The sequence below is a fragment of the Euprymna scolopes genome, chromosome 43, assembly GCF_053919585.1.
Source record: "Euprymna scolopes isolate OS-2025 chromosome 43, ASM5391958v1, whole genome shotgun sequence".
In the NCBI taxonomy this organism is placed as follows: Eukaryota; Metazoa; Mollusca; class Cephalopoda; order Sepiida; family Sepiolidae; genus Euprymna; species Euprymna scolopes.
The window spans coordinates 11,779,795-11,794,491 of record NC_136524.1 but is presented as its reverse complement, the minus strand read 5'-3'; the positions used below and the strand labels follow the sequence as shown (position 1 = coordinate 11,794,491).

At 40.2% G+C, this 14,697-nt stretch overlaps 1 protein-coding gene across 3 annotated transcripts in view; it reads right to left on the bottom strand.

Moving 5' to 3' along the window:
• Window positions 1–14,697, bottom strand: part of LOC145268187 (uncharacterized) — a 141,164-nt gene that overhangs the window by 117,286 nt on the left and 9,181 nt on the right. For all 3 annotated transcript variants that reach the window (XM_080123420.1, XM_080123421.1, XM_080123422.1), the window contains exon 2: window positions 7,076–9,461. In XM_080123420.1, coding sequence (XP_079979546.1) covers window positions 7,076–9,461 — 2,386 coding nt within the window. The remainder of the gene's footprint in view (window positions 1–7,075; window positions 9,462–14,697) is intronic.

Genomic DNA, 14,697 nt, shown 5'->3' with positions numbered 1-14,697 from the left:
ATATATATATATAGGGTAATAATAATCAAGAGAGAATTTGCTCGAGAATAATAAGTACAAAATCTACATGAATTAAAATGTCATTTAAGTGTAATTTACGACCGAGCAACCAACTATAGAATAATATTTGCTTCCAGAACAGTAGCAGAAACTCGCAAAGAAGTGAGCAACCAATAGATGCATAGTAATTATAGTTAGCTTTACCTCTAACATTTGTTTTTTTTTTACACAAAACTTTTGGAATCATAACTTTTCTACAATATACAAAGGAGTCAGATTCTATATTTAAACATTTCATCCTCTTTTTGGATTCTGTTATTACGTAAGCTAATAAAATCAAAGATTAACAATTCTATTTGAATCTGTCACAAATGCACCTGCAACAACGGTTAGAACAGATATCTCAATGATGTTGCCCTCTGCTGAAATGAAGCAAAAACTTCCAAAATCTCTTTTCACAGATTTACATTGAAAGAGAACTGATTAAAATAACACGTCTCAGCATGATGTAGATGGTGGCACTATAAAATAAAAAATTTAAAAAAAACATGGATTTTTTATTAAAGAACTACCAAATCAGATTATTAGTTAACAAATTACATTTAAGTGTGAAAATTTTCAAAACAATAGCCAAATGTAAACTGTGTGTTGATAAAACATTGATTTCTGATATGGATAAATACTGTTCAAGCAAAGTAATGGCTTGATAAATGTTATTTAGACACTACTCTGTCAGAAACAACAATTAAGCTAATTTTAAACATACTCATGCAGACAGGAATGATGTGCGCAGAAAACACAGTCTGCAAATAAGGCATATTGCCACAGATGTATAAAGGCAGAGAAGCAGTCAGATATATTGGGAGACAACCTGGATGGGAAATTGAAGGACAAGATCTTTGTTTACATTACATGTAAATTGCTGCTGATTAGTACAATCAGAGAAGCAGTCAGGAAAATCCAAATACAAGCTATCTGAGTAAAAATCAATTGGAGTAGGAAATCTTTTGGCATTTAAGGATCTCTACAATGAAAATGTGGGGATTTGTTGCTTGGTCCATAGGTGGCTTTATAGAGATAGGATTTTGGTAGGTGTGGGAAGTTTTCTAGCCTGGTAGAAGGAGTTTATCTTATTTGCGGCTTACTTGTGAGCATCTATGTACTTATTTCACTTCATGTTTCCTGAGAATGTCAGACTGATGACCTTTGGATCCTCAGGAAGAATGCTATCGGCCATGGTAATTAGTGGTTGGAAAGGTTTCTTATAGCTGTTACAGGAAAAGAAGCTTTCTCTTAGTAGCATTAAAAATGATTATCCATTTTTTGCATCATTCTACTACAGAATAGACATCATCCAGCTATTGCGTTGCTTGTGTAGGCATTTGTTTTTCCCTGAAGCAGAGAATAAAGCATTGTATCAGCAAATACCCCCATCACATCAGGGAGGTTGTTCATAAAGATCAAGAATAATACAGGTCTGAGTATCAACTCCTGGGGCATACCCACATTTATGTGATAGTGTTGAAATATACAGCCATTGAGAATGACTTGAATCTTCCTTTTAGCTAAAAAAGGATCCAATTAGATTAAATATTTGTTCAGTTATACTGTACAAGTTGATTAACTCCATGTTTTATTGTTATTTCCATGGCAGGTGCTCGTCTGAACTCCAATCTCTGGTCCCCCCTCGCCAATCTTTCACGAAAAACACCCGTCTAGCTGAATCCACTGTGAAAAATTTCCCCCACTCTATATCTGTGCCTAAATCAAAACGCGGATTCCATGAACAAAGCTTCTTTCTTAGAACTGCACGCCTGTGGAACTCTGTTCCGTCTGCCTGCTTCCCTCCAGACTACAACTTGGTTGTCTTCAAATCCAATGTTTACAAATTCCTAATGAACCGCCCCCTTAAGTAAACATTTCAGCAAATCTCCTCACTAATGTAATGTACTTGCAATAACCCTTATCCCTGAGTGGCTTCCGGGCCTTGATAAGTGGTGATCACTGTGTAAAAAAAAAAAAAAAAATCTAACTTATCCAGTGTGCAGCATATCAGAAATGAGCATTAGGATATCCACAGTAAAACGGGATGACCTAAATCCATACTATTGGTATAAGATAAGTTATCTGAAATATATGAAATTATTCTACTTGAGGTGGGAGGAGAAGACTACTATACAATGTGATACAACAGTGCATAAATATCTCCACTGGAATATCTGCAAGAAATTGGACATCTAATGTAGCAGCAAGACATTAGAACATACACTAGAAAGGACTGTTGAAAATCATATACAATCCACTGATTATGCAATCACTACAGCTAGATACTTAGAAAACTGTGGAGAAAGAAGTAGCTTACCGTTAAAGCGGCTGCACGTTTGTGCCTGCAGAGCACAAATTGAGAATCAAGATGGCGCCCGCAGGCTTTTATGTGGAAAAAAGTCTCGTGGAATCTCGTACCCTGGTTCCATAACTAATGAGGAAAGGAAAGCGGGAGGACAGACGATTTGTAGTCACTAAAGTGAACGGACGTGTGTAAAAGAAGAGGTAGAAGAAAAGAGTGTGGTGAACGAAACAAACAACGACTCGGTTGAAAGTAGAGTTGTAATGAACACAAGCTATTCCGGCATGACGTCAGGATTTGACCCCAAGCTAATTCCCCTGTTTGATGGCAGTAGCACTGATCACTCAGTGCAGGAATGGGTGGAAAAAGCAGAATTAATATGTCAGCTCAGTGGGGTGAAGCGTATGGAATGCGTGGTCCCAATGCGCCTCACTGGGGGAGCATATGCAGTATACCAGCAGTTGGCTGATGAGAAGAAAACAGATTTCGCCTGCATCAAGCGCGCCCTTTTTACAGCATTTGCGTTAGATCCAGTTACTGCATGGAAGGAATTCATGGCCCGAAAATTACATCCCGGGGAAACGGTGGATGTGTATCTGGCTGAACTAAAAAAGCTATCGGTCCTTTTTGGAGGGATGTCAGACAAAGGCTTGGTGTGCGCCTTTGTTGCAGGATTACCTAAGAGTGTGGAAGATCTGCTCCGTGCCTCATCCCAAGTGGACGAGATGGACATATCGGAAGTATTGGCGCGGGCACGAGCAATATTAAAGAAAAGCCCTAACACTATAGACCAAGCGGCAGCTGTACAACCATCACAGGTTGGATTGCAGGACCTGGGCGCAGCTACAACCTGCTATAAGTGTGGAGGACCCAACCATTTGGCCCGTGATTGTCTTTCGTCACGTCAATCAACTCGGAAACTGACGGGCCGCAGTGCTACAAGTGCAAAAAGCGCGGACACCTGGCCCGCACCTGTCCGGGAAACAGGCAAGGGGAAGAAGCTACAGCGCCAGTCTTCTCCCTAGATCGTCATTGAGCAGGGCGCTACCCACTGTAAGCATACACAGTAATGGAAGCAAGCACCTCGCGCTTGTGGACACTGGGTGCACGTAGACTCTCGTGAGCAAGATATACTGTGCCACTTGAAAAGCAGAGAGAATTCCGGTACTAACTGTAGGCGGAGGTTCACTAGCCCCTTGTGGGGTGAGTATTATCCGCACAAGCATCAACGATGGGCCTGCAGTAGCTGTGCGAGCCCTGGTTGTGGAGGGAGGACTTCTTGGGTACGACCTACTCCTGGGTATGGACTTGATTACACAACTGGGTGAAATTACTGTGGACAGAACCGGCAAGGTCCAGTTCTCCCGATGTGCGGAACACGTTTGTGCTGCCATAACTCTCGACGAGCCTGACTTTCGTGCAGAGAAACACCAATGCATGGACGGCATCTTGGTAGTGGTCAAACGATCAGCCACCAATATCCTTGCGGAACCGGTTATCGGAATATCCCCCACCCATGTGGCTAAGGGAACAGTATGAAGAAGAACTGGAGACGTGGATCGACAATGGCTGGCTTCTTCCATACCCAGAGGATGAGCTTGGCCCCCCGCGAGGGCTGATTCCCTTGATGGGCGTTGTACAAGAGACCAAACAAAAGGTCCGCCCCGTCCAAGACTACTGTGAGCTCAATGAGCATGTCGACCCATATACGGCAAGGGCTGATGTGTGTGCACTTAAATTAAGGGAGTGGCGACAGCAGGGATTGACCGTGGCAACTCTGGACCTATGCAGGGCCTATCTGAAAATACGCATGGAGAGGAAATTGTGACCATTTCAGACTGGAAATTGGAGGAACCCGATATTGTCTAACCAGGCTAGGGTTCGGTCTAAATATGGCACCAGGCATTATGACAGCAATCATGCATGCTATCCGGCAGCAAGATGAGGCAGTGCAACAGGCAACATCCTCATACATCGATGATATATTCGTCAATGAGAACCTCATGTCAGCGCAATCGGTTAGAATGCACTTTGAGAGCTTTGGACTGACATGTAAGGAACCAGAGCGTCTGTGCGATGGAGCAAAAGTTCTCGGCCTACACGTGCCAATAGCAAGGAGGGACTTTGCTGGAGAAGAGGAAGTCACGTTCCCAAGGTCCCATCAAACATCACTCAACGAATAGTGTTTTCGCTTTGTGGAAAGATGGTAGGCCATTTCCCTGTGTGCAGTTGGCTCAGGGTGGCCGTGGCGGCCATAAAAAGACGTGCAACAGCCGTGTCGTCGGGATGGGACGATGCAGTACACGATGTCACCCTAAGGAGCATGCTGACAGAGACTGTGTCCAGGGTGACCAGTGATGACCCTGTTCAGGGAAAGTGGTGCGTCAGCGGGAATGAGTTCATGGTCTGGGCGGATGCTAGTTCACTGGCCCTTGGAGTTGCCCTCGCAGTTAATGATTCCATTATTGAAGATGCCTGTTGACTTCGGCCAGAGAATGATTCGAGGCACATAAATCTGGCCGAACTTGATGCCACATTGAAGGGCATTAACTTGGCGCTTCAATGGCAAGCCAAGGTTCTACATATTATGACTGACTCGGCATGCACACATCGGTGGATAACCGATGCATTAAGTGGAAGAGCACGGCTGATGACACGATCATCGAATGAGATGTTAATTCGAAGACGGCTTGCCACCTTGGTCGACACCATCACAGAGTACGACCTGACCGTGGACGTAGTGTTGATCAGGTCTGCGTTCAACAGAGCAGATGCTCTGACAAGAGTCCCTCAACGATGGCTTCTGGTTGGTGCTCGGAGAGATTCTGATAATCTGCAAAACACATGTGCAGCAGTTGTGTGTAATGTAGATGCAGCGCGCATCATGGATCTTCATCGACAGTGTGGACATCCTGGCATCAAGCGGACACTGTACTTTGTCAAGATGATTGATCCAGGAATAGAAAAAAAAATATATCCGGAGAGTGGTGGAAAGTTGCGAGGCCTGCCAATCCATCGACCCAGCTCCAGCACGATGGAAGAAAGGGGAGTTGGGAGTGAGTGGTAAGTGGCAGAGAGTGGGCATGGGCATCACACACTACGATGGCAACCACTTCCTTACCCTCATCGATTGTGGCCCTACACGTTTCGCAGTCTGGAGACTCCTCGGGCGCCAGGACTCTTGCAACATTATTCGCCAGCTGTCATCCGTGTTCTGTGAGGTGCGCCCGATGAAGTGCTGACAGACAACGACCCAGCCTTTTACAGCCATCAGATGAGGCAGTTCTTACAAGAATGGGGTGTGCGGCTGCGGCTTAGATGCGCTTATGTGCCTTTTGGCAATGGTATAGCTGAGAGAAGCCATCGCAGCATCAAAACAATTGCACTCAGGAAGCAGTGCACCATTGCAGAAGCTGTGTACTGGTATAATCTCATGCCGAAGGATGGCGTCTCTCCAGGAACGGTGCCTGCAAACGCAATCTATCAGTACCGTGTCCGAGAAAAAGGAATCCACCCCGATACAACTGTGGCCACTGAGATAGAACGGAATCGATATGCCAAAGGGGATTCTGTCTGGGTGAAGCCGCCAGGAAACCAATGTACTGACAAGTATAAACGGGGCACAGTGACCGATGTGGTGAGTCAGCAGTGTGTCCAGGTTGATGGCGTACACCGTCACATTAGGGACCTATGGCCGGCGACGCATGTACCACCTCCAGTGGACGATGAGAGTGACTCTGACTCTGAGACGAGTGGGCCATCGCTTTGGTTTGCACCATTCCTATCAAGCAGTGACTCTGATATCAGTAGCCTCCACGGAGATGAAGCCTTCCCCAACCATCAGGCAATGGATGAGAGCGCACGCGAAGACGAGAGCAGCACTGTTCCCCTTCGCAGAAGCACCCGACGGCGGTGATCACCACCCCCCTGCCGTCTCTGTGATCATGAGATCAGGGGGGAGTGTGGAGAAAGAAGTGGCTTACCGTTAAAGCGGCTGCGCGTTTGTGCCTGCAGAGCACAAATTGAGAATCAAGATGGCGCCCGCAGGCTTTTATGTGGAAAAAAGTTTTGTGGAATCTCGGGGAATCTCGTACCCTGGTTCCATAAATAACGAGGAAAGGAAAGCGGAACGACAGACGATTTTTAGTCACTAAAGCGAACAGACGTGTGTAAAAGAGGTAGAAGAAAAGAGTGTGGTGAATGAAACAAATGACTCGGTTGAAAGTAGAGTTGTAACGAACACAAAAACACAGTTGTTAATCGTGATGTGAAACAAGAGGGAGAGTAGCCCCTCTAGTTGAAGTTAGCATTCCTAAGGATGCTGGTTTAAACAGATGGAAAGGAGAAGAGAACTAAATTCAAAGATCTTATGTTTAACATGGAAAGAAACTAGACAGGAAGATTTTCAATCATTCCAGTAATCATAGGAGCTGTCTAATAAAAAAGAATTTCCAAAAATTACCTGACAAATATACCTTGTAAATTAAGTGCAGGAAAGATACAAACATTTGTGCTTAAAGGGACAGAATTTTAAAGTATCTTTCAGTTGTAGTCTCTAAAATAGTGGGTGAATGTCTGGCATTTGGTCCTCAAAAAAAAAAAAAAAAAAAAAAAAAAAATGATAGCAAACAGATTGAAAAGAAGAATTTCAAAATTGGTGCCATATTTACCATATTGGAAATGTAAGAAATAATTGACATATCATGAGTAATAAAAAGATAAACTTACTATAATGTGGAATGCTGGCATGATTGCAGTGAAGACTGAAATGACTTCTATAAGGCTGATAAGGTTGACTGCTAATACTTCCTACACCATTCAATGTAAATGTCTGACACTTTGTTGGTGACACATTTTCTCCATGCATATAAGGAAATGAACAACAAGATACCATTTCTTTTCTCCCTCGAGAAGTAGAGATAGCATTGTTGAACTTGGAAAATTGTGGAGCTCCTTCAAACAAGTTATCTGGTTTCTGTTTAATTCTTTCATGATTTTTTGTTTGAAGTTGCATATCTGGAGAATGGTTGTTATTACTAGTGATTGAACAGTTCTTGGACATGTTTCTGCTACTATTGGGATTTGTGGTTGAACAGGAAACAATTTTTTGTTTCAAATCATTTGAACTTGAATTTTGAAGATCCTTTGCCAGATACATTCCTCCAAGGCCATCAACCCATCGACATGACTGTCTCTTTGGAGAGAATATATAATGAGTACGTGCTGAACGCTGACTGTTCTGCAGTAATTCCCGCTTTGAATACTGGGATTCTTGACATGCATCCATAATTGCTTGTGCATTAAGACTAGCCATTCTCTTTGAGAGTTTTCCAGCTGACGACTCTTCTGCACAATGTTTCTGACATTTCGTTTGACAAAAATCATGTCTTGTAGCTGTACAACAATATTCCTTGTCACTTTTGCATAGATGTGGTCCTGTGGAACCATAGAAATTAGAAGGTAACCCTAACCCAACAGTTGTGGAACCATTGTCAAAATGTAAGCTGTGATCTCTAACTGCATATTTTATGTGTTGGCAGTTATTCGAACAACTAGTTTGCACAGTTCCTACGCTTGAGGAGTCATTATTAGTTGCATTCATGTTATCGCGAATACATCCGTTCAAATTTCTGTAATCAGGAAAACAGCTTTCCGACTCTTTCTTTGGGCTGCCATAAACCAATTCCATGTCTTCATTTTTATCGTAAGACTTTGCATATTTGCTCAAGATATTTTTTTGCGGAGAAAAGATTATTCGTTTATTATTTGTAAGATGAAGAAAGCAACTCGGATTTCTCTCTTTTGGAGCTGAATCATCTTTTGTATTTATACAAGACTCAATAAACTGACATTTTGGTTGATTCATGCAGTTCTGCTTGGTCTGATCAACAAAACCAACGAGATAATCATTCGTATGGAAACGACATGCTAGACACTCTTCACTACACTTGTAGCCAATAAACCGTTTAGACTTCTTGCTAAATCCTTTATTTGAATTATTATTTTTCCTTTTTTCTTTGTTTTGCATAGTTTGGTTTCCAGGTGAGTTGCACGGAATGAATGGATTTTGAATCCGATGATTAAACTTATTTTGCATAGAAGCAATATCTTTGGTTTTGTTTTCTATCAAGCAGGATTTCTCTTTACACGTTTCTTTTTTTAAAGTTTCACTGACCGTTCTCATAAAGGGTTTCACAGTCCTGAAAGGGAGAAGATCAAAATTTTTTTTTTTATTTGTGCAAACTCCATCTTTCGATTGGGAAAGAGAGCATTTACTATCAGATGAGTGACTTTTAGACGTCTTGAAAAATTGACCATTCTTTAGAACTGGGGGATCTTTAGTTTTATGAAGATTTCCAGATTCTGAATCACGAGGTTTTCGTCTTTCTGGAGAATTCTGCTGGTTCTCATTGTATATTAATTTGACTTTAGCAGCAGCATTCAAACTAGCTTCTCGTTTAAGACGAATAAGGCAGACAGATAGCTTTTTACATTGATTCAGTTCCAATAAATTTTCTTCTATAGTAGGAAGATCTGAAGTCTTTGATAATTTTTTTTTAATGTGTTTCGAAGAAAATTTCCAAGCAGTTTTCACCGTTTTCTTTTTTAGGGTGTAATTAATAGAATGTTTTTTTGATAATGGTTTTGCATAGTTTTTTACTGCACTACATACAGTAGTAGTACCTTGTGCTAGCATTTCTTTTGCTATAGATTTCTTTACAGGATTGTTTGCTGTAGACCGTTTTATACAACTGTTTTGTTTAGAAACCTTCCTGGAATCTTTTACTTGACATTTCTTTCCAGAACGCTTTATTAGAGATTCCTTATTGAAACTATTAACCGAGGAACTTTTAGCTGCATATGCTATGAGAGAATCATTTGAAATAACTTTTTTAGCAGATTTTTTCGTCTTATCTTTTAAAGCAATTTTGTTGGAAGGTTTTTTTCCAGATATTTTGTGCTTCACTGCAGATTCTTCTAGACATGCATTTGCCATAACTCTATAATGAAGGAGTGTCTCGTTATAAGTAAGTACATGTGTTCCTCTTCGGCCAATATGGTGCTTGGTTTTGTAATCTGGAGATACAAATCTGACCTCTTTAATGCCAAGTGTCTGAAATGAAAGAAAATAAAATTAAACGAGTTATTTATTAGTTTTATATTAAATTCCAACTGGGGCCTGTGGAAATTACACAGTGCCATTTACATCAATCTGTATAATTTACTATTAATAATAATATTGCTTTTGATCTATCAAGATTAATACTATTTTTTAAAATATAGCCTTCCATACAAATAATTGCCATTGCTATCCAAATATTTAAATTAAAAAATGTTTCTTACTATAAACATAATTGTTAGCTAAATATTCTTCAAATCAATAAAATGAATGTATTTAAAATTGTAGTGTTTTAGTTGACTGGATGATATAATTTGATTTGGAATCAATTCATTTTTAAATGTGTACACTTGGAATTGTTTGCTTTAGCGACATCTAATTAATTACCAATCACGGTCTCATTTATTTAAATAAGTGTGAAAGGTGACAATGTATGAACATTAAATATCTTAGTGTATTTTTATGAACAATTTTCAGTGTCTGCAAAGATTCTAAAATGTTTATTTAAAAAGGTTTTTTTTACTGTATATTTGACTCCAGGGATTAACAAATAGAATTTGTATAAACACTTTTTAAAAAATATAAAACATTAAATTTAAAGCATTTATAACTTACAGAATTGCACAATAATGCTTTTTTTTAATCAACAAAAGTCATTTTATTTACATTCAAAATGATTCTCCTGTGGTTGTATTATGATAACTATCAAACAAGCATGATTTTGCAAGGATAAATAGAAACAATGAAATCGTTCTGAAGTGGTTTGTGACTAGTAAGACACAAATATGAATAAATAAATGGATGATAATGATTATCAATAATATAAAATGACTTATTAACAATTTTATGAATGTAGGAATTACTATGATATAAGAATGTTTTAATTCTTGCTCATATAATGTCGGTAAGCATCTGTCATTGAATTTTCCTATCATTTAATTAATTCAGGGGCAGATAACACTGGGCAAACTCCTTCAAAATGTTCAAAAATGCTTCAAAATGTTTTTTGGCTAATGAACTGTTTTATCCAGCAAAAAGGATGATTTAAAGAAAAAGTATAAATGCTTAAAAAAAGTACAGTATGCTAACAGCAGGACATTGGTGAACAAAAAAGTTAATTTAACTGCTTTAAATATGATATTTTACATAAGTGAAAAACAAACTTACTAAATTTGTCCAGAACCAATAAATGTAAATTAGTATATAACATATTAATCTGTTTGGATTATTTTTATTATCAACATAATTTCTCTTCATATTTTGTAAGCAGGCAGGGGAAAACATAATTACTCCTAATCAAAAATGTTATTGCATTTTATTCAACTCCGCATTGTCCAGGAGCAATAAAAAATTACAGTATTACATTTAAAAGTAAATTAATTGCATTAATTATGCTTTTAACATATTAAAACAAAGATGAATGGTTTGGATGAGCGAGAAAGAGTGGGTCGAGGAGAAGAATGGAAATATGAGGGAGAATGAAATAGAGAAAAATAAAGAGAGAGAGGGAGCAATAGATATCTTTAATATGAAGACACTATTTAATTTCTATTTAGTTTTTTTATGACCCCAACAATGCTCTGTAGGTCTGCTACTTCTACATAAATGAAAAACAAACTTACTAAATTTAGGTATTCCAAACCAAAATTTTATTTTTACTTTTAATGCACGCACAAAGATTTTTGCAAGAATAAATATACAATAATACCCAATTTTTTTTGGTAGCACAATTAAACATCAAATTATGACCGTTACGATTGTTAGAAATTAAAAAATTTGCTATCTTGTGTGCTATTGATACAGAAGTCAGTTTTCACAGTGTATAACTATTCATACCTTTCCATAACCTAACCCTAAGCTCTGTGCATCAGGACTATAGACAGAATTGTTTACAGATCATTCCTACTAATTTCAATATTTTGAAAGTCATGGAACCACATATTCTCCCTGTAAGCATCAAGTTTAACATAAAATGGTCCCCAATTTCCAGACTATTATAGCTTTTTAAAGCAGCTAATTAAAAAGATTTTGTTATGCGAGATGAATTGTTTTTATGGGCGGAGAGGGAGGTAATATAAAAAATTAGTAAGAAAAAATATTTACCCTACTGCTAACTCTAGGTTTGAATGGTAATCCTTACAAAAAAAAAAAAAACTTTCCTTAACTCTACCACTTACCCCAAATCTGAATGGCAACCAACTAAAATGTCTTCCTTAACCTTATAATTAATTTTCAATTTGAGCGACTCCCCCTTAAGAAAACACTTTAATTTTACTAATAATATCCACCAGTAGTTCAATTTTTATAGAGAATATAAAAGGTGTTGTTAGTTAGTGTAAGATTAGCCTTAGTAACAAGTACTGTGACAGTAAGCATACTTTTAACTCTTCCTGTCAAAACAGTTTCTATGTTACTCGATGATTTAGGTCATTCATCTGGAAGGAAAACTCTGATGTTAAACTTTTGTCACTGACCTCATGTCTTGGCACCAAAAGGAATCTAAACTAGAATCAAATGACCAGTCCTTCATGTGCTTTAGACTAACTTTACAACATGCACTCACCTCCAAAAGACAGAAAGTCTGTTCCGTTTGATGTCAACACACAGGTGCTGGGAGAGGAGGAAGGGGAAGAACATTTAGGTGTGGTTGGTTTTATGGGAAAGAGGGCAAGACTAACCGCAAGAATTCTCGAGATTTGGGAGGAATAAAAGACCAAACTCGGACAGATAGGCGACTGTGCTTTTGCTCAAGCAGAGAAAACGGTGAGAGGAGAGAAAAGTCATCCTCTAAAGAAAGTTCCAGCTCAAGGTGAGAAAGAAGATGAGAAAGAAGTTTCAGCTTACAAATGGCAGGCAAAGCATTTGCTATCCGACTTATCCTTGAATTTCATGGCATCTCACCTGATCACACATTGTCTGAATAGTTGGAACAGGTGGAACTGGTGTGTGAAATGTGTGGGGTTGATAATGTTGAGCATGTTTTACAACTCAGTCTGAGGTAGCGCACTGTCTGTATACCGGAGATTAACCCATGACCAAAGGGCAAATTTGAAGCAAGTAAAACGAGCCCTCCTCATGGCTTTTGCGCCAGACCTTTTTGTGGCATATGACAAGTTTGTCTCCCGTCGTTTGTGCCCTGGGGAAACTGTCAATGAATACCTGAGTGACCTGTAGGTTCTTGCACGGTTAATAAAAGAAAACCCCTCTGATCGATGGCTCAGTTGTCAGGACTCCTCAGTTCTGTTAGGCAACAGTTGTGGGGATCTTCGTGTCAGGATTCCTCAGTTCTGTTAGGCAACAGTTGTGGGGATCTTCCAGAATGGAACGGATGACTCTGGAGCAGATTCTTGCGAGTGCCTGGACTCTTATGATGGAGGAGGCAGAAGTGGAGGAACCTGTCGATGCAGTAATCAGGAAATGCAGAATTCCTCCTCATGTACCTGTGGACCAACCTTCAACCCCTAACCAGCAGGATGTAGTTACAGTGTGGTGCCACAAGTGTGGAGGTCCCAATCACTTTGCCAGAGACTGCCGGTAGCCCGGGGACAAAGCAGGCAGGGTGCTTCCAGAGATATACTACTATCAATGCAAGAAGCAAGGACATGTGGCATCAAGGTGTCCGGGAAACGAGGCAAGGGACGAGAAGCCAGCACCACTCTCTCCCCACATAAACTAGAGGAGGTGCTCCCCATGATAAAAGTAAAGATCAACGGGCTAAATCGGATAGTGTTGGTGGATTCTGGCTGCTCATCATCAGTTGTAAGTGGGTTGTTATGTCAACCCAAGATACGGAAGAATACTGCAATTCTGACAGCAGGACAGAAGTGTCCGTTAACTCATGGTATTGGCACCATAACATTAACATTAGCCAACAGGAATCCTCTGAAGGCTGACGTACTAGTGATAGACAGCAAACCATTGGGGTTTGACCTCCTTTTGGGATTGGACGTCATCAAGAAATTTGGCAACGTGCATATTGATAAGGGAGGCAAGGCACATTTTGTTGGGACAGCTTTTGCTTTGGGTATGATCATTCAGCTGGAACAACCCGACTTTCGCGCGGAATTTGACCAGCGCACCAAAACCTGGATCATGTCGTGGAAGCGGTCCGGTGATCAGCCACCACAAAAATTATACAATCAAGTGCCAGAGTATAACATATTTGCGAAAGCCCATGGACACTATGATGCTGAGCTACAGGCCTGGATTAATAATGGATGGTTGGTTCCGTACCCAGAGAAGGAATTGGGGCTTCCAAAGAGCTTGATCACACTAATGGTGATGTTTAGTAGAACCAACAAAAGGTGAGACCGGTGCTCAACTATTGGGAGTTGAATAAACATGTAGACCCATTTACGGCCCGTGCAGACATATGCACCGAAAAATTGAGAGAATGGTGGCAGGTGGGATCAAATGTATCGGTGTTAGACCTTCGCAAGGCATACTTTCAAGTAAGCGTGCACAAATCATTGTGGCCATAGCAAACAGTAATGATCAAAAGACAGAAGTATTGCCTGACTCACATGGGGTTTGGACTCAATGTGACACCATCCATTATGCAAACCATTGTTGATGCTATCCTGACGAAGGACAAGTGTATACAGCAGGCAACATCCGCTTATATTGACAATGTATGTGTAGATGAAAGTGTTGTGCCTGCAGCACATGTGAAGGAGCATCTCAGCAACTTTGGACTTCTCAGCAAAGAACCAGAGAAACTGCAGGATGATGCACGAGTGCTTGGTCTGCAGGTTTGGGGAGAGGATAATGCTCTGCATTGGAGAAGAGGGAACAAAATCCCAGACATACCTCATGCCATCATGTGACGAAACATATTTTCACTTTGTGGCAAGTTGGTTGGACACGTTCCTGTGGATGGTTGGCTTCATGTTGCTGTGGCATTTATCAAAAGAGCATCTGATGTCATTATAAGGTTGGGTGACAAAATAAATGACGTCCCTCTCAATACCATGATCAAGGAGGTTTTCACCAAACTCCACACAGAAGATCCGGCACAAGGCAAATGGTGTGTTAAAGGCAAAGCTCTTGACATCTGGGTCGATGCAAGCCCTCTCGCTACTGGTGTGTCATTGATATATAATGTGACTGATAGAGGATGCGTGCTGGTTACATCCAGAAAAGGACTCTTAACATATAAACCTAGCAGAACTCGATGCCATCATTAAAGGAATGAACTTGGCAATCCTCTGGAAGATGACCACCTTGCACT